Source organism: Plectropomus leopardus, chromosome 5 (assembly GCF_008729295.1).
Source record: "Plectropomus leopardus isolate mb chromosome 5, YSFRI_Pleo_2.0, whole genome shotgun sequence".
NCBI lineage: Eukaryota > Metazoa > Chordata > Actinopteri > Perciformes > Serranidae > Plectropomus > Plectropomus leopardus.
Window position 1 is genome coordinate 3,067,062 of NC_056467.1, and position 19,278 is coordinate 3,086,339.

The following is a 19,278-nucleotide window of genomic DNA, read 5'->3' on the forward strand; positions in this document are numbered from 1 at the left end:
AAATATCAGAGCTGTTTAAAAGGACAACTGCTTTCTTTTATATTTCAGTGCTTCACGAACACGACATTTAAAAAAATGAAAATAAGACATACATGAAGCCTGAAAGAAACATCTTAAATTACAAAATCAACAAATATAGATTTCAAAAGAAGAAACTTTAAGTTAATTGCTGTACATGTTTGGTGATATGTTCAATAAATAAAGACTAAACATGGCTTCTCCCTCCGTGTTTCTTCACGACTCTTCTTCTGGACTTTAACTCGTGTGCTGCTCCGTTACCATGAAACTGACTTTTAGCTCCAAATAGAAAATCTTTCACATTACTGCAGTAGCAGCGTATTTCTTCACGTCTGCATCATTGCATCCGTCTCTCTGCAAAGCGTTTTTTAACCCTCGCACAACAAAACAGCGATTTAAACTGATCCAGATATATTTCTGATAAAAAAAAAACAGGAATGTGGTTGTTTCTATTTTCACAAGATAAACTGCACAGACAGAAGCATCAAATGACACGTCAAGTGTGATGTTTTTTTCCAAGTGTTGCATTTTTTTCCCGAATTAAGTTAACCCTTTAAAAACCTGAAGGGACATCAAACCAGAGCACATTGGCCCAATTTCATTCAAAAAACACGGGGAAAAAGGCAATGAGCAACAAATTGCAAGAAATTAGTAGATAAGAAAATTATTTTTAAAAAGGGAAAAAAGATAAAAAGCAAGGTAAAACTATATTTATAATTATCATAATTACATATTTCATTTTAAATTGCAAAATTATTACAATTTTAAGCACTTTTTCCCCCCGATAATTTACTTGTTTCTTCTAGTTTAATTTTCACTTTTCATGTTTTTGTTTTCAGGTAATTTTCTTAAATTAATTTCCTCTTTCATAGCTCATTACCATTTTCTTGTGTTTTTTTCTCACTTTTTTTGGTTTGTTTTTTTAAAAAAATTTAAGGTAATTTTTTTTGTACTTTTTATTTTTTAAATTTCTTGCTCATTTTTGGGTAATTTCCGCTTTTTTTGTTGCTTTCTTCCCATGTTTTTGAAAGAAATCAAGCCTTCCAGTGTTCTTTATGGGTTTATTGCGACGAGCTGAAAGGGGGCACATCTCTGCCTACCGTGGTGGAGTCGGACATACTTCCATTAATAAATTTGTTCTCCCCTGGTGCTTGTATACTGGGACCAGCACAGTAGTCCCATTAAATGGCCTGATCGAGTGGAAGAACTGCAGGGTTCTGGTTTTGATTGTGGTGGATTGTTCTTCTCTGTTAAAGCCAAATTTCAATTTTTTTTTTTGCTGAGGACAAATGAAACTTGACTTAAAGGGATAATTTGGATTTTCTTGTCAGTTTGGAGAAGCAGGCTGGAGTATGGCACAGAAGCTAAGCAATGCACTGATGTGGATGGGGCCAGCAACAAAATGTATTTTAGCTACTTTAAAAAAAGTCCCACCTTAAAAAGAACCTATATCAGATTAAGGGTATGCAATATTGAGAGTATTTTCACTGCTTTACCTTTCCGTGTCTCCACAGGAAAGCCCTATCTTTGCTCTTATGAAAGCCACCAGACTCCATTGACAAATACAGTAATTTTAGCTCACTGAACATGCAAGCTTCTGGTTTACCGCTGCTTCAGTCAGTTAGTTAGTTTGTGTTATTGTGTGACTTTGGTGAATCTGAACTAACCGATTAAAACACCAAAGTCACACAATAACACATAAAAAATAACTGATCCAGGCAGCAGTACACCAGCAGCTCCAGAGTTCAGAAATGTTAAATTGCTGTTTTTCTCAATGGAGTCTGGCTCTGAAGAGAGCGCTGTAACGGCCTCATTTTCCTGTTGAAATTCACTGTCTGACATCAAAATGAAACAGTAAAAATACTCTCAGTGTGGCTTACACTTAAACGTATATACTTTGTTTTAGATGGGTCTTTTTTGAAGTGGCAAAAATACATTTTGTTGCTGGCCCCCATCTATAGCAGTGCATTGCTCAGCTCATGTGTCGGGCTCCAGCCTGCCTCTCCAAACTCAGGGTGTGCTGACTGACATCTACTGTATGAAAATATACTATCTATGGATGAGTACGCCATACAACCACACTTCAAAAACATCTGACCTGTCCCTTTAAATGCTATAACGAAATTGTACTAAAAAACACAGTGAGGGAACAATATGGTGTGAGAAAGCATCAGATCTCTAAAAGGCTCCAAAATTTACCCAGAAATGATAAGGACTCACGAATGAGGCTCAGAGAAAATGTGTGCCATGTTAAATTCAAAATATGTAAATTTCTTGTGACATGAGTGTTGCGCGTAAAAAAACAAAAAACAGCCTGAGCAAAACTCTGTTTACAACCGTCTTCTGCAGCTACGAGCAGGCGGTCAGTCCATCGGGAGACACCGCTTCGATCCCAACAACACAGTCACTCGATCGATGAGCTAATTTTCAAAGCTGCATATACGTATGTCTTAAATGCAGTCAACACCTGAGATAACGAGCATAAATTCTTGCATGCTGTTAATATTTTTGCTTGTAACATCTGAAAGAAAGGTTTATAAATAAATAAAAATGCAACTGGAAGACCTTTTTTCTTTAAAACGTGATTATTTACAGCTACTCTGAACCCTTGAGCGACATCTAGCGAACGCACATTAAAAATGTGCCGGACCAGAATCGAGAAGCTACTGTATGATTGTCAATATTGCAGGTTGTGCTGTTATAGTTGGGTTTTTTTAACACAGACTACATGAAAAAGACACTGCTGAATACTGGATGTGCTTCTAAAACAGAGACATGTCTGACGAGGCCACATCATACAGGTAGCATCAGGAAAGGTCCCTGATGAAGACTCGAAGCCAGCACTGATATGTTTTCCCTCAGCCACTGAAGCAGAATAAGCAGGGCGTGAGTATGGCGGACAGCAGCACTGTTATCATATAACATAAAAGTCTCTACATAATCTCACCAGTCTCGTTCAATTTTGGAAAATAACAAAATCGGATATCTTGGACAGGAATTATGCTGATTATAAGTTTAAAGCCCCTCTAACAACCTGAGGAGGCTGTGACGGGCGTAACGTATCAGAAAAATCAAATGCTGAGATAAATTTATATTCTTAGAGTCAGTGGAGCCAAAATTGTCACCAAATTAAAATGGTTCAAAATATCAGAAAAAAAACGGAGCCACTCGACGTAGTGGAGTGGTCTTTTGGAGCAGTCACAGGCAAATAAATAAGTAGAGAAAAAGGCTTTTTTTCCTACTTTTCAACTTATTTTTCTTAAGGTGCTTCTTTTTGACAGTTTTTTTCCTAATATTTAACCAACCACAAAACACCTTGTTTTACCGCTATAAACTCGACACGCTAAACACGCCTCTATTCATTTTTTTGGTTTAAAGTTTCGTCATATATGTAAAAAGTATGTGCTGACAGAACGCGTCCTCTGACTCACATGTTGAACAACTGAATCGTGCCAATGTTAACATTTTAACATTTTTAGGTTTGTATGACAACATGCTGATAATACATGTTAATAATAATACTTAAAATAATAATTTAAATTTAGCAACAAACGCATTATAATTGTAGTGTGTTAAAATGTGTACATTTTGTGTGTTAATATACTTCATCAATATCACGCTCAAAGGTACGGAGCCCCTAAAGCCCCGAAAGGTGATTTTTAAAAAATAATTTTTCTATTATTATTATTTTTTATCTTGTACAGTTGAGTTATTATCTTGTGGGAACAAGTTAGCCTATTTCCTTGTGCACAAGGTAATAATTCGTTCCCACAAGATGATAGCTTGTTCCCACAAGGTAATAAATTTGATCCTACAAGATAGTAACTTGTTCCCTCAAAGTATTACAATTTGTGCTCACAAAATAATAAGTTGTTCCCACAGGGTAATAACTTGTTCCCACAAAATAATTCAACCAAAGTGATTCGTGGTGACGAACCATACAAGTAAAAAGAGGGTGTGATTTTGGGCACAGCTAAGGTTAGCTACCTAAGTTTGGACAAGTAAACCAATTAAAGTTCAGAGTTACCAAGTTTATATTTAGGGAACTAAAACTTTTTGTCTATGTGAAATACAATGAACTAAAAATGACCTGACGAGTTAAAAATAAAAGCGGAGTCATCCTTGCTAAAAATACAGGAAGCTTAAATCCCCAACGCCAGCACTTTTGCTTCGTTATGGCGTTCGTTAATAATACTTTTACTGCAGTTCTGTGTACTTCAATGTGGTACATTCATGTTGATAAGAAATGTTTTTTTCTTTCTGGTCATACACATACTTTTTTTTTTAAATAAAATGTGCTGATTTCTAAGGGTTGACAGATTATCAGGCCAATATTTGTCATTTTGCTGATCATTAGTATTGGTGTTTTATTTTAATGATTGCCGATATCAGTTAATTAAAAAGTACAAAGAAAGTGTCAGGGACTTTTACATATTTAATGTATAAAGTTTTAGTTTTGATTAAACATTTGCTAAAAGCATTTAAACACAGTTTTGTGTTGGAGATTTTTATATTCCAAATTTTAAATATTGACAGAAGATTTTTATATTTTTTTTAAATGCATGTCGGTTCCAAATATCGGTTATCGGTCTCACTGAGTATTGGCCCTGAAAAACCAATATCGGTCGACTCCTACTAATTTTACTAAATTTTCTGAGACTGGGATGTTTAGACTTTCAGTGAGCGCTCTGCCACACAGTGCAGCTAACCTCCATACTGCCCCAAACTAACGTCTCCCTCATTCTTGCAAAAATAAAATAAAAAATGCAATGACATTTAAGAATTTTGCTGAATCATTATTGAAACCAGCCTGAAAAGGGAAGCAGTCAGTTCACTGCTGGGTCTCTGCTCCTCTTCTTCACTCAGGAAGCTTCTTGAGAGCGTCGCTGCTGAGCCTGCAGCTGTGAGAAGAGGCTGAAAACAGAAAGCTTCCAGTATTTTTGGGGTTACTGGTTCTGAAACTTGGTGCTGCAGTCAGTGGGAGCACAGTACGATCAGGCGGGACGGAGCTCAGATCGGACGTCATTCTTGCAGAAGTGTCTCCCTCCAGTCAAAGGAGTGGTTTGGTCCATGTGTGAGGGGGAGGATGGGAGGGTCCACTAACTGCCACACCCCCGTGTCTCCCTGCTCCTCACAGGAGCAGAAGCCCAGGTAGGGGATCTGAGGACCGAGCAGAGCCATTAACACCTGGACTTAGAACAAAATCACAGAAATGACACATGATTTTTGGAAGAGAGAGTAGCTTAAAAGTGAAGCACGACAAGGCAAAGTATTTTTTCTTCCTACACTTAAAACTTTTTTTTGTAATAAGTGAATTGGACTGTTTTCTGTATTTAACTACTCTGCTATTATTTAAATAATAACAACATAATTGCTGCTGGTTTAATATGATATTTTGCACTCTGCAGCCATCTTAAAAAAAAAACAACAAACAAACACGGTTCAGTATTTGAAAATAACGATTGATTATATATATATATATATATATATATATATATATATATATATATATATATATATATATATATATACATATACACATTTATCATTTTTTAAAATAAATTGTATTAAAAAAAACAATATAAATCCTTTTTTTTTCTTTACACTTTGTATTGTGCTCTATGTACTTCTTGGTTTTTAAGGGATTAATGTTTACTGACAGGTTCTTTGTTGTCAGTTACCTTTTTTTGTTTTTTTTTTTTAAAATAGAAATTTAGTGGTTTTTGTGCGTGCATTTTTTTTTTAATTGGTGGGGGTCCATTTGTATACGTCTTTTGACCTCTCCTGACACATTTTTTTTTTATTTATCTCGATTTAATGCAGTTTTTTAATTGCGTGAAAATACACTAAACTAAACTAAACTAAACTGTTATCTTAACAGAAAGTTTAGTCTGGTAGGGATCCATAAATATTTCGTCACTGAGCAGGCGAGAGAAAGCGAGTCCCCAGCTGCCTCCTTGGTCACCAAGCTGGAGTCAACTAGTTTATTTTTGCAAAATGATCTTTTTTTTCTTTAGCTGAAAAATAAAATGACAAGTATCCACCAGACTTGTTTTTGATTTTTTCATTGGCACTAAAAAATCACAAATAGCAGCTTTCATTTGAGAATATCAGTCTACTGGTCACATGAATAACAGCAAAAAGTTTTTGAAACATTTGGACAACTTGTATAAACTTTGACTGATACACGTGGATTCCTCAAATCTCTGGAGTTTTAAGTGTAATCTCCTAAGTTTATGTATATAAAGCCGCAGTGAGCACGGGGAGAGGAACTGATGAAACCAGATGGAAGTAATGATGGATGGATAGGAAAGTTGGGTGTGTAAAAGAAAAACAAATAAATCAGATGGACAGATGGAAGATATGCAGCGAACAGACCTTTCGGACTACTTGGATGAAATCCTTGGCGCTCTGCGGGCCGCGGCCCTGCAGCTGGCGTGTGCAGGCCTCTAAGGAAGAAGCGTGGGCTACAATCAGCACGTTGTTTCCTACGGAGAGAGTGGAAGTCCAGGCAGGATGCAACATCAGCAGTGGACAAACACATGAGCATGTGAAACAATAAAGTAAAAGTTCACCAAAACAGACCTCCAGACGCTCCAGGAGCTCTGCTGAGGGTCTCTTACCAGTGTTTTTTGCAGTCTGACAGGATATCTTTGGTCACTTGGTAGCTCCGGCTCATGTAGTTCTCGTACGGTTCAGACACAGAGAGCTTGCTGATTGGGATCAGAGGTCTATATGAAGACAAACAGCAAGTATTAGAAAACAAATGGAAACTTATAAAAACTGTTGCAGTTGTTTTTATGAAACTCGGCAGAGAGGTTCGGTTCTGTTGGATGCCATGAGTGGAAGCATTTGTTAGAAGTGTACTGTGATTTGTTGTCTTCAGTTAAAAAATATCAAATTTACTGCACTTATCAAACACTCCAGCAAAACCTGTCGACAGGTACTTCAGCGCTGGAGAGGACGCCTCTGCAGGGCAGGCAGAGTCGACAATCACCACTGCAAAAAACTGGGATGCTACAAATGCAAAGCACCAAACGCTCAAAACAGAGTTGAGTTATGCCCAAAAACATGTGTTTTTGAGGTCACGTTGACCTTTGACGACAGAATCTAATCAGTTCATTGTTAAGTCCAAGTTGACATTTCTGTCAAATTTAAGGGAATTAACTCAACGCCCTCTTAAGGTATTGCGTTCGTAAAATTGTGTACAACGTAAGGTTATAATGACCTTAACTTTTGACCACCAAAATCCAATCAGTTCATCCTTGAGTCAAACTGGACGTTTGTGCTGAATTGAATAATTTCCCTCAAGGCCTTCTTGAGATATCTCATTCGTATGGGACACACCAGGTAACAATGACCGAGACCTTTGACCACAAAAATCCAATCAGTTCATTCTCGAGTCCAAGTGGATGTTTGTGCCAAATTTAGAGAAATCCTGTTGAGGCATTCTTGAGATATGGCGTCCCTGAGAAATCACACCAGTTTGCTCAGGGATCAAGGCTTTAAATACTTTTGAAAGGCATGTGGAAGCAGCACAAGAAAAGTGATGTCGCTCCAGTTTCAAAGGGTTAAACAATGAAAGGAGTGAAGCAGCAATATACAAAATAATTAGGGGCGTTCCCAACGTGGTTCACGCGGGTTCACAATGCAGAGTCTCTGTGTTTACCGTGTTCACATCACTTAAATCCAGCTATCAGTTGTACTTTTCATATTCGTCAGCTGCAAAATACTCCAAACATCGCTCAGTGGGCATATCTGTGCGTAACGTGAGGTCAAGATTTGATTGTGTTGCATTGTCACATTAAAAGTAATTAATAGCAGAAGGTGTGTTTTGTCTTGATGCGGTCACCTGTACGTTGTGTCTACACTGAAGTGGGCTGCAGCCAGGTCCGTGGGAGGTATCCATGCAGGCAGGGAGCTTCCAGAAACCCACTTGGTCCATTCAAAAAGGCCCGGTTCCACTCGCACCTTCAGCTTCCCGTCCTGCTGCAGACCTGTTTACACAAACACAGCTCATCTCAATGAAGAACTAAATTTACATATTCTTCCACGCGGCTGTTTGCCTCCGCGCACCAGTTACACTTACAGTTTACATCTTTGTCTGCGGAAACATGGACGCCTTACACACAGAAAATCTCTACAATCAGCACAGTTTTAAGGTGGTTCTTGAGTTATAGCCAAAATCATTCTGTATGAGGTCACCATGACCTTGACCTTTGACCACCAGATTCAAATCAGTTCATTCTTGAGTCCAAGTGGACATTTGTGCCAAATTTGAGGAAACTCCCTCAAGGCCATCCTCAGATACCACTAGTGTTGTAGTCAAGATCAAACTAACCGAGACCAAGACTTCACCGAGACCAGAGTGTACCACAACCGAGTCAAGACCAAGACCAAAGCAGGGCAAGACTGAGTCGAGACCAAGACTATATTTATGTATAAAAAACTTTCCTCTGATTTCTATGATAGGTTACAGCCGTTATCTGTGACAAAAAAAGCAAACTACAAATGATTTACGGGATTAGCTGGATTTTAAGAAGGAAGTTTTGCATCCAATCACAGTAATACGTTAAAAAAATAAATCTGTTGTGGTCTCGACCAATCTTGACCAAAAATCCAGAGTCCACTACGTCCAAGACTGAAACAAGACCGAATCAAACACTCTAAAAAGTGGTCTTGAGACCAAGACCAATCTCAAGTACTAACACTAGACATTACGTTCACGAAAATGATATAGATGAAAGATCACAGTGACCTTGACCTTTGAACACCAAAGTCTAATCATCTCATCGCTGAGTCCAAGTAAATGTGTCAAAATTGAATAAATTCCCTCATGGTGTTTTTGAGATACTGCGTTCACAAGAATGAGACAGATACGGGTCAAAAATACCTTGAACTTTGACCTATGACCATCAAAATCTAATCATTTCATCCTTGAGTCCAAGTGAACATTTGTGCCAAATTTGAAGAAATTCAAATGGACAGACAATTTGAAATCATAATGCCTGGTGTCATAAAAAGAGCATGGGTCACTGTGAGGCCCTTATTATAACGCTAACACACTAAATTAAATTAGTGAGTGAACACTGAAAAATTATATTTCTTTGAGGAGACTCTTCTTACCTTTCAGGATGTTCTGTGCAGTCTGGACACAACGCAGAGAGGGAGAGCAGTATACAAAGTCTATCACTGTGTTACTCTCTAACAGGGCCTCACCTGAAAAATCACATATTAAACACACACACACACACACACACACACAAACTAAGCATGTAAACATAGTAAGTGATAAAGGTATGGTACGATTTGAAGGTATTAAATCACATTTAATGTGAAATTAACATCATCCTGATTATAAATATACAGTCACATGTTTAATGAATAATGTATCTGTGGTTTTAAAGAAGCTTCTTTTAGAGTCTCTGTGACCAGAAATCACCACAGACACATTCAGCAGTTCAGTGAGAGACACAAACAGATCAATAAGGTAAACGATATTCATGCTCAGATTTTCTGCATCACTGATAAACTGTAAATGCACGGCTTCGTTAGGTGGCATTTATGTCACATTATGACTCAACAAGTTGTATAAAGTGTTTTTATAACGTTTTCTCTCAGCTGAGTGTCTGTATGACTCACACACTGACACTGATTAAAGAGTGACGCTCCTCAAAGAAGCTGTGAAAGACACTTTTCAGCTGATTTTCAGCTGAAACTCAGAACCTAACCTGCTCCTGACCAGGTTAGGTTTGCCACATAAGTTACCATGGTGATCCAGCCCGGTTAAAAGAGAGCCACCTTCCTGGCTTTAGACTCAACATACCTCGCTTAGGCACTAATCTCTCCTCAGATGTGGTGCATTATTTAAACATATATTGGGGACGTACCCACTAGTCGAGCCTGTGTGGATCCAAACACGGTGATAGGAGCGTCCATGTCATAATCCCTCTGTCCGCCCCACAGCGGCAGACTGGGAGGCATGTTGAGATTGGAGCGTACATATCTACCTGCAGAGCAACAAAAACACACATTCTCAAATGGCAGGTGGTTTCTTTAAAATGTAGTGAAAGAAGGACATTTTTTGACTATTTCTATTGCCTGCCCACTGATGACCTTTGACCTCTCACCTTTACTGTCCGAGCAGAGGGAGAGCCAGTGTTTTCCAAAGACCACATCCATCCTCTCACCGTGCCGACAGACAAAAAGTGTCCGCTTGGGCTGCCTGGAGTGACTGCCGCTAATCCGCAGGACCTGCTGGAAATAAAAGGCGTCAGTAAAAATACATCACGTTATGACATGAACCTCGAAAACAAGAAAGACAAATCCACCTGCATTGGATGACAAATGAGACTGAGGGGGTGTGTGTCTCCGGGACTCGTGTTTTCGGGTCGTCGGCTGTCCAGCAGTCCGTCAAACATCCCTCTCTCCTTGCTGCTCTTGTCACTGGGCCCACAGCTGAAGAATGAATGGGAGCTGTGGCGGACGAGCAGAACAGACATCAGGTACGCCGTACGAGCCGCATCATTTCTTCCTCTTGGCAATAACAAAGAGCTGAACCATCGGATATTTTGGCAACAGTTTAACAACGTTTTGATATCTGCAACTCATCCAAAATAACAGCTTGAGTGAAACATTTGCAAATGATGGTTTATTTATACAGTGCAAAATGAATCGTTGCAAAGACCTTTTTCCCTTTACAAGAAATTATCACTAAAATGCTTCTCCACTACAATATTGGTTGATTTTGGAGGCTCCATTTTTATAATACAGGAAACACTATGGCACCCACTTCCTGTTCACATCTCTCCTATTACAGGTCAACTGTGCACTAAATTACTTTCTGAAGAAATTTTAGGTGTTTTAGGCATTTTAATCTAATTTTCACAAAGCCTTTTAAGGGTGTTTATCATTTCAAATAATGTTCCTTTAAGGTTAAATGCTGACTGAGATGTAACGTTTTAACGGCAACATTTTGAGGATGTTTTGGTGATGTTTATAGGAAACAGATCAAAAAACGTTCTTTTATAAAACGTTCCCACAATGTTACACGAGAACAAAGGAGGAACGTTTTCAAAGCAGCATTCAGAGAACGTTATTGAGGACTGAGATTACTGACCTTTTTTATATGAAAATGTAAAATTTGTGAAATGTTAACAAAACAAACACAAAAAAAACATTTTTGATGTTTCCAGATAATGTTACCCAAACTTTAAGAAGGACGTTCTGGTAACATGGTGAAAACTTGCCACTGAAAACGTAATTAAAACATTAAGTCGTTGCATTTAAACGTTCTCTTAACGTTTTTAGAACAAAAAACTGCTATCTTTGAACATGCGTGAAACGTAGGATTACCGTTTTAGAGCCACAATCAAAGACATCTCCACGTTTCTTTCGTGATCATCTTTTGTCTGAGACGGCCAAAAATGATATAATGATTCAAGCAGCTGGATGCCTTGACATCCCTATCCTGCTCTATTCTGTTTCGGTGTTAAACTGGTGTTTTGTGTGTATTTTGTATCATAATGTTGATGCCTTCTTATTTATTTATCCTGCGTTGATAGTTAAGACCACCTCTTGTGCCCGTGTGCGGCGCTCTGCTCACCCATGGAAGACCCAGGTGTCTGACTCGTCGGCCAGGCTCACGTAGTTCTCAGGCAGCAGGCCGGACAGCCCGGAGGACAACGATGTCCCGTACACCCAGCCCTCACTGGTGCTAGTCTGATCCACCGGAGACATGAAGACAAAATCGCCAGGAACCAGCTCCAGCTCATCTTCGTTCTGAGGCATGTAGGGGTACATCACCCGCAGCGTCTGCAGAGGCATGACATTTAGATAAAATAATAACATTTTAGTGCTGCTGGTTAATGGATATCTGTCACCTCAGAACATGCACTGCTAGTATGAATACCTCGTGGTTTGCAAAACGAATGTCCCGGGAGAACAGGACAGCCAGCCAATCACAGCCTAGCTTGACTTCGATTCCTTTGGCCAGTTTCTCCAGTGATGGGAGGTGGTTTGTGGGGAAGTTGTAGGCCAGAGTTACGTGGAGCTGCTTCTTATGAGGCTCCACATGGACTTCTGGAGTTCGAAGATGAGACATAGTATATTCGTCATACAGTGCAAAATCTGCATCTTTCGTTATCTGTCCAAATGTGAAAAAAAATATTCTGCTGCAGAAGTTAGAGAAGGGTAAAACTGAGTATCAGAGATAAGGGAAACCAAAAAAGGCTCAACATTTCCACATCAGATTTGGACGACACGCTCTAATCTGTCTCTTTACCAGAAACAGAAATGTGACAGAGTATTAGCGCCAACACCACGGCTCTAATCTGATTTGGCACTAGCTGCCTCAAATACCGTTTGGCAGTCGGTCTCATTTTCGCCTGTGTTTAAAAAAAGTCCCCGTGACAGACTGAGTGAGAGCTTTAATAACCCAACATGACTGCCGTCCTGACCGATCGCTCACTGTCACTGCTGGAAGAGACAGCAGGTCACCACACATTACATGGTGACGACATGATGAACTGATGCTCAGCTCTATACCCAGATGAAGAAAGGTATTTAAAATGGGACAGACAGCACAGAAAATCTGCAGCTAAGATCTTTAACATGCTCCACACTCGGACATGGAACAGATAAGTAAAATAAAGAAACAGAAATCACAGAAAAGAAGGAAAATTTAAAATAAAATAAAATAATAATAAAAGTAATTTAAATTTTATAACAATAACTACAAAATTAAACACAAACCAGAGAGATTCAGCAGGACGGACTTGCTGACTCATTCTGGAGTCCACTCACAGAGCCCCAGCTATGCTTTGCTGCATCACTCACCCTGATTTTATTATTATTAACATTATTATTATTATTACTACTACTACTATGATGGTAGAAGTAGTATGCTTCTCAACACTTTTTTAAAATATTTTTATTTATTTTATTTTTATTTATTTTTAGTCTTTTTCTTTCTTTTTATGTATGTATTTATTTATTTATTTTTAAATATTTATTTATTTTTTTCCATTTTCCCCTTTCTTTTTCTCCAACACATTGGAATGACTGGTTTGGCGCGCACACACACACGAACACACACAAACACACACCACACACACACACACACACACACACACACACACACACACACACACACACACACCAACATCAAATCAACATCCTCGTTCCTTTCATGACCTGTTTTCACTGTTATTTTACGTTGTTGTTGTCATGTTGGTGTTTATTCGTTCAGTGTTCTGTCTTTCGTCTTGCAATAAAAAACTTTAAAAAAACATAAATAAAACATGCTCCACACTCAGGGCATTGTGGGTATGCGGTATTTTCCGTATACTTGAGGTTCTTACCTGCCTTCCTGGTGGCCTCTGTGGCAAAGTCGGCCGCAAACTGCTTGAGGATGTCGGCCACCTGCTCCTCCACGAAGAGACCGATGAAGTTGGAGGATGTGTAGAGCTCTAAAGGCAGCGGGCTGGGGAATCGACCTCGCCACTGCTGGACGCAGGACTGCAGGGCCTCGCCCAGAGCTTCTACTTTGTGGTCTGCACACTGTGCAGAAGGAAAGAGGGTGATGGGAAATATGTAACATTACTCGTTTTATCTCTCAGTTTTAATCCTCAGAAAGAGAGGTCTCCGTTATGTAAAAGGTCCAGACAGATTTATTCAGATATAAAGGGACATTTATGCGAAGTACCACAGTGAGAGGAAACAGCGGCTCTGCTGAGAAAAGCGAGTTGAAAAGCTTTGATGTAACAGAAGAAAGGTGTTTTCCCAAAGGCTGCATCGGTAATGGATTTTAAAATGTATTTGGCCGTTGAAAACATTCTCGCCCACTCTTCTCTGAGGCAATCCTCTACATCTTTTCTCATCGTTTTATCATTAAAGGAATACATCACTCCAAAAAATTAACATTTTTCATCAGTTTGTCATGCCGTGTTACCTTGAATTTTTGAGAAAACATTTCGCATGCCACCACAGAGAGCAGAAAACATATTGATTGTTTATATTTGTTGTGGATCATCTTTAAATCTTTTTACAAAACTAAATCAAAGCATCCATTTACAAACATAACTCCTGCAGTATAATCCAAATCTCATTTATACATTTGCATACTCAGGGTTTAAACTTTTTACAGACAATGAAACCGCACAGTTGACAGTTTTTTTGCGATCAAATTATTTTACTAAAAGCTTGAAAGAAACCCAGTTTTATTTTATGAAGATGTTTTTCCACAGTGCATTTAAGCATTTTTCTACTATACATTTTAAACAGATTTTGTTACTAGGTTCATTATTATTTGATTTATTTTTGTTTGTTTCTTTGTTTATTTTACTAAGTTATTTTTATTTTCAAATGTTTATTATGTAACATTAACATTTTTTAACAGATTTCTTTACTAGATTCATTTTTATTTGTATCTATTTATTTTTTGTTTACTTATTTTTTTATGTTTATTTTATAAAGTCACTTTTATTTTCAGATTTTTATTATATTACATTGATTTTTTGCACTTAAAAAAAGCATTATTCTGGGAAAATGTTTTTTTTCTTAATAAATTGATGCATTTTGTTAAGATACTCTATGGTCTATAATGTTCTATATTTTTTCAAAGGCATTTGTTATTGTGACTGTTAAAGGGTTAACCTTACTTTATAAAACTAAACTGAAAGCGAAACTTATTTATGCTCTCTTTAACGCCAGACTCCAATATGAAGGATTTTTTGCAAACATGCATGTGTTCGCTAAGGTCTTAACATACATCTGGAAAAATGACACTACACGAGTTTGTTAACGGATCTTTTAAAACAGTTTTGATGTCGTTCAACAGCCCGAGTCAATCAAAAAATCAATGTTTACTGTTTTTTGTGGAGGCTCAAAAAAACTCATTTTTTCATAAATTCAAGGCAATGTTGCTTGACTAATTGATTTATAAATGGACACTTTGTGGTTGAATCTTTCCTTTCGGTGTTAGAGAACGCTGCCTAATTCAGACAGTGAATGAAAAAGCAACTCCTGCTTGTTTACAAGAAAAGTGTTGATGGCCATGAGGGAAAAATGTTACCGACTGATGTGACATGAGAACAAGCAACTCAAACAACTTCAAACTGGCTCATTCAGTGTTTCTTGGTTTATTAAAGTGATTAAATCGTCTTTGTGCAAAGGAGGTTAAACATCAGCGATAAATATCTGAGGAATGAGAGAAGCTTTCACGACCTTCACTCTTCAACCTTTATGTAACTGCAAAATGTCAGCTGAAGTTCAGATAAACTCTGTGACTCACCATGAAGAACTGGCAGAGGGTGATGTGGGGGAAGATATTGTGGGCTTTGTTTTTGCCACAAGTGACCCGGCTCTGTTGCCAGAAGTGGGAAAGCTGGTTCTGTAGTGGTCCGCTGGGCCGCAGGTACAGGACGAATTCCCGGGGAAGAGGGTCGTCCAGGAACGGGTCGTCCACATGGGAGAACAGCCTGGGCGAGGAGAGACGGCGGTGAATGGGATCAAGATAAAGTCCCAGGTCTGACTGCGCTGTTTCTTCTTTCAGTTTTCAAGAACTCCTGCTAAATCACTTTTGGCATAATGACATTTTCTGTTTTGAACGGAGATTCTGGGATGGAAACTTTCCGCCTTGCCTGCTGGTTTGCTGGTAACATCACTATCGCCCCGCAGCAATCACAGCAGAGATTTGAAATGAATAAACTTTCATTCAACATATCAAGTGATTCCATTTTTTATTTTTTTGGGTGTAAAATGCGTTCATATGCGTGGTAATGCGTTAAATCAGGCTAAATCTTTTCACCAGGGCTTTTTCTTACATAATGTGTTTTGGGGAACAACATTGGCTTCCTTTTTTGGTGATTCCGGCAGTCAACAATATTTTGTGAATCTGGGATTCAGTCTGTTGAGAGGAAGTTTAAACTTTTTTAAAAATCCCATATTATAACACATTTGTGTGCTTCCATATCTGTGAACGCATGGAAACTTCACACACAGAAGATCTCTACAATCAGCCGTTTCAAGGTGTTTTTTAAGGATTTTTGAGTTATGGCCAAAAACATGTTGCATGAGGTCACTGTGACCTTGACCGTTAACCTTTGACCTTCAATCTCGAGATTCGAATCAGTTCATTCTTGAGTCCAAGTAGACGTTTGTGCCAAAGTTAAAGAAACTCCCTCCAGGCCATCTTCAGATATTGCATTCGCGAAAATGAGGATGCAAGGTCACAGTGACCTTGACCTTTGACCACCAAATTCAAATTAGCTCATCGTTGAGTTCAAGTGTTTGTGTCAAATTTGAATTAATTCCCTTGCGATGTTCTTACGATGTCACTTTCATAAGAATAAGACAAATGCAAGATCATGGTGACCTATGACCACCAAAATCTAATCAGGTCATCCTTGAGTCCAAGCAAATATTTGTGCTAAATCTGAAGAAATTCCATCAAGGCGTTCTTGAGATATCACGTCACAAGACGTATGAATGGACTGATGGCCGTACGGCCCTCAGGACCGAAAACATAATGCCTCTGGCTCGACTGTCGCCGACGCAGAGGCATAAAAAGTCAGATTTTCACGTTGTTGTTTTTTGTAATATAAAACAGGTATAGATACAGTATAAATACTGTAAAAGTATCAAAACACTCAATCCACTGGGCAGGGCACATTGTCCATTTTCAGAAACTGTGCCTTTAAACAAGCTGTCAAAACTTTCTTGGAGTTGTGATGTCACAACCACAGTATATAAAAGGTAAAAACTGCCACTACAGTGGCGTTAACAGTCATTTCCCCACCTGTATTAGCCTAATTGGATGTGTTTCAAAGTGTAAACGATAAAATTGACTAAAAAATGACGACAACTAGTCAGAATTTTCATCTCAAGACTGAGACTAAATCTAAAATAGCTGCCAAGACTAACACAGAAGCACACTGGGCTTTAGGCGCTAAAACAGAGCGTTTCAGACAGGGAGTGAATACAGATATATTCAGACAGACATAATGTGGAAAATAATGTGTTTTTTAGCGTTAAAGCATGCAAATATTTTCTAATAGAAACCCTTAATACAAGAATGAACCAGAGAATCAGCATAACCTCATAAAGCCTCATTATTTAATTTGTTGCTGCTGAGATTGCAGTTTTCAAAAGAGAGACAAACCCACAACAACAGAAATAAATTAATAAAATAAATGAGTCAGAAAATCAGTAATTATAAACAAAACACAGATGATATACAGCACCTACTGTGGACAACCCGTCTACAGCAGAGGGCAGTATAAGACATTTTTCCCGGTCTTGTGTTGTGTATATGTGAATGAAGTGTACACACGTTTGTTTTGTAAACTTACCAGTCACATGCTGCTTGTACACTTCGACCTCCTGTTGATACCAGAGCTTTCAGTCTGTAAAAGAGCACAACGGAGAAAGAAACTCAAATTACATCCTCAAAAACACTGACACTATCCCCCTGAGACCCAGCAATTTGTATTTGTCCTCTGTGGGACATAAGTGATCAAATTTACAAAGACGTTGCTTATGTTATTCATATGGATGTTTTTTTTTCTCCATTTACGAGAGTCTTAACAATATTATATCGATTATTTCAGATGTGTACATTAGTTTTAAGTCTTTCAAAATACACATTTTAACCCATGTCCTTTGTGGGGGATGCTGGGACTTGCTTCTTCTCATTTTCAACCATTTTCCATACTTTAGGAGAAAGAAAAAACTTTATTGCCAGCAGGTTTTTAATGTTCAGAGGAGGGCTGAAGAGGAACCTGACAAAGACATTATTGACATCCAGCACCCATAAACTCGGATTCTTACATTTTGCTATTTGACATATTCAAGGATAAACGGAAATTATTTTTTTCATTTGCACATAAGTGCACACACACAATAACATGCACAATTACTTTAACGTAACCATCTTAAATTTGAATTCAATGTTATAATGTAAATGCGCTGTAGGTTGCTGTTATCAAATGTACATTTAATTTTAGAGGAGATTGACCTGATGTTCACTATACGGGACAAAACAATAATAAATAAAAGTTTGAGAAAAAAAAGTGATTTGTTTCTTACACCACAAATACTTAAATTATGTTAAAAAGAAAAAAAAAATCAAAATAATAAAACCACTTTTTCTACCCAGTCTCAGGAGGATAATCATCTACATTTTACTTATCTATATTCTGAAACATGCACAGAAACAGCATAAGACTAGTCACTGCAATGTGGCAATAAGAAACCACAGAAGTTACTTTTCTTTTCTGTGTGAATGAGTTAATCAGAGGAGCACACTGATTTTTTTTCTCTGTGCAGAAGTTTGTGTCCTCAGGAGCTTTCTGGCAGCAGATGGCAAATAAAAGGAGAGCAGTTCTGGATGCACACCTATGTGGAAACTCTGTAAACAGTTTGAGATGCAAGTGAGGGCTTTCAAGGAAAAGGAGGTAATATGGAAAAGCTTTAAAGTTGTTGACAAAACAGAACTGCCATTGGAGTCGGGAACAAACAATATCATTTGGAAAAAGAGAGCTGGTGAATTATTCAGCGTTTTTCTGGTGTAACTGGATGAAGTGGATGCCTAAACAGAAATTCAGCTGCTGTCAGCTCGGAAAGAAAAAAAACGTCAAATGTAAATGTTTTTTTTTTTTTTAAATACAACCTCAGAGAAGATTTTTTTTTTAAATACAACCTTAGAGAAGTTTTTTTTTTAAATACAACCTTAGAGAAGATTTTTTTTTTTTTAATACAACCTTAGAGAAGTTTTTTTTTTTTTTAAATACAACCTTAGAGAAAGATTTTTTTTTTTTATTTGGCTATTTGACTTTTTAATTTTTTTATTTTATTATATATCTTTATTTTATTTTTTATTTGGTAAAAGTAATATTTTCTGTCATTGCTAAAATTAGCATTAAAAATGTATTTTTATGTGTTTCTGTATTCAAACCTTTGTTGAAGTCGGTGACATTTTAATTATTGAGTTTAGTCGGATTTATTTTGCTTCACTACATTTTAATTTAAGGATTCAGTCCAGTGCAAAGACACATTTCACACGATCAATAGAGACAAACATTTAAGAGGATTATGCAAACAGAATTAATTTTAAAGCTGCATTTGCTGATTTTGAACTTGGCAGCAGCGTAACAAGCTGAAAACCCAACACTGTGTAAAGTTTATTCAGCTAATGTGTTGGCAAACACTCGGCAAATTATACATTCAGCTGAAACAGAGCTACATTAGCATTGATTGGAG

The 19,278-nt window shown here is 37.8% G+C and overlaps 1 protein-coding gene across 1 annotated transcript in view; it reads right to left on the minus strand.

Annotated features, from left to right (window-relative positions):
- Window positions 1-4,579: 4,579 nt before the first annotated feature.
- Window positions 4,580-19,278, minus strand: part of LOC121943299 (ubiquitin-associated and SH3 domain-containing protein B-like) — a 53,780-nt gene continuing 39,081 nt past the window's right edge. The window contains exons 2-14 of the mRNA XM_042486808.1: window positions 17,370-17,423; window positions 15,311-15,497; window positions 13,380-13,578; window positions 11,930-12,099; window positions 11,624-11,832; window positions 10,350-10,494; window positions 10,149-10,272; window positions 9,909-10,028; window positions 9,145-9,237; window positions 7,871-8,015; window positions 6,648-6,749; window positions 6,397-6,511; window positions 4,580-5,178 (exon numbers count right to left, since the gene is read on the minus strand). Of these exons, the coding sequence (XP_042342742.1) occupies window positions 5,041-5,178; window positions 6,397-6,511; window positions 6,648-6,749; window positions 7,871-8,015; window positions 9,145-9,237; window positions 9,909-10,028; window positions 10,149-10,272; window positions 10,350-10,494; window positions 11,624-11,832; window positions 11,930-12,099; window positions 13,380-13,578; window positions 15,311-15,497; window positions 17,370-17,423 (1,801 nt within the window). The 3' untranslated portion in view covers window positions 4,580-5,040. The remainder of the gene's footprint in view (window positions 5,179-6,396; window positions 6,512-6,647; window positions 6,750-7,870; window positions 8,016-9,144; window positions 9,238-9,908; window positions 10,029-10,148; window positions 10,273-10,349; window positions 10,495-11,623; window positions 11,833-11,929; window positions 12,100-13,379; window positions 13,579-15,310; window positions 15,498-17,369; window positions 17,424-19,278) is intronic.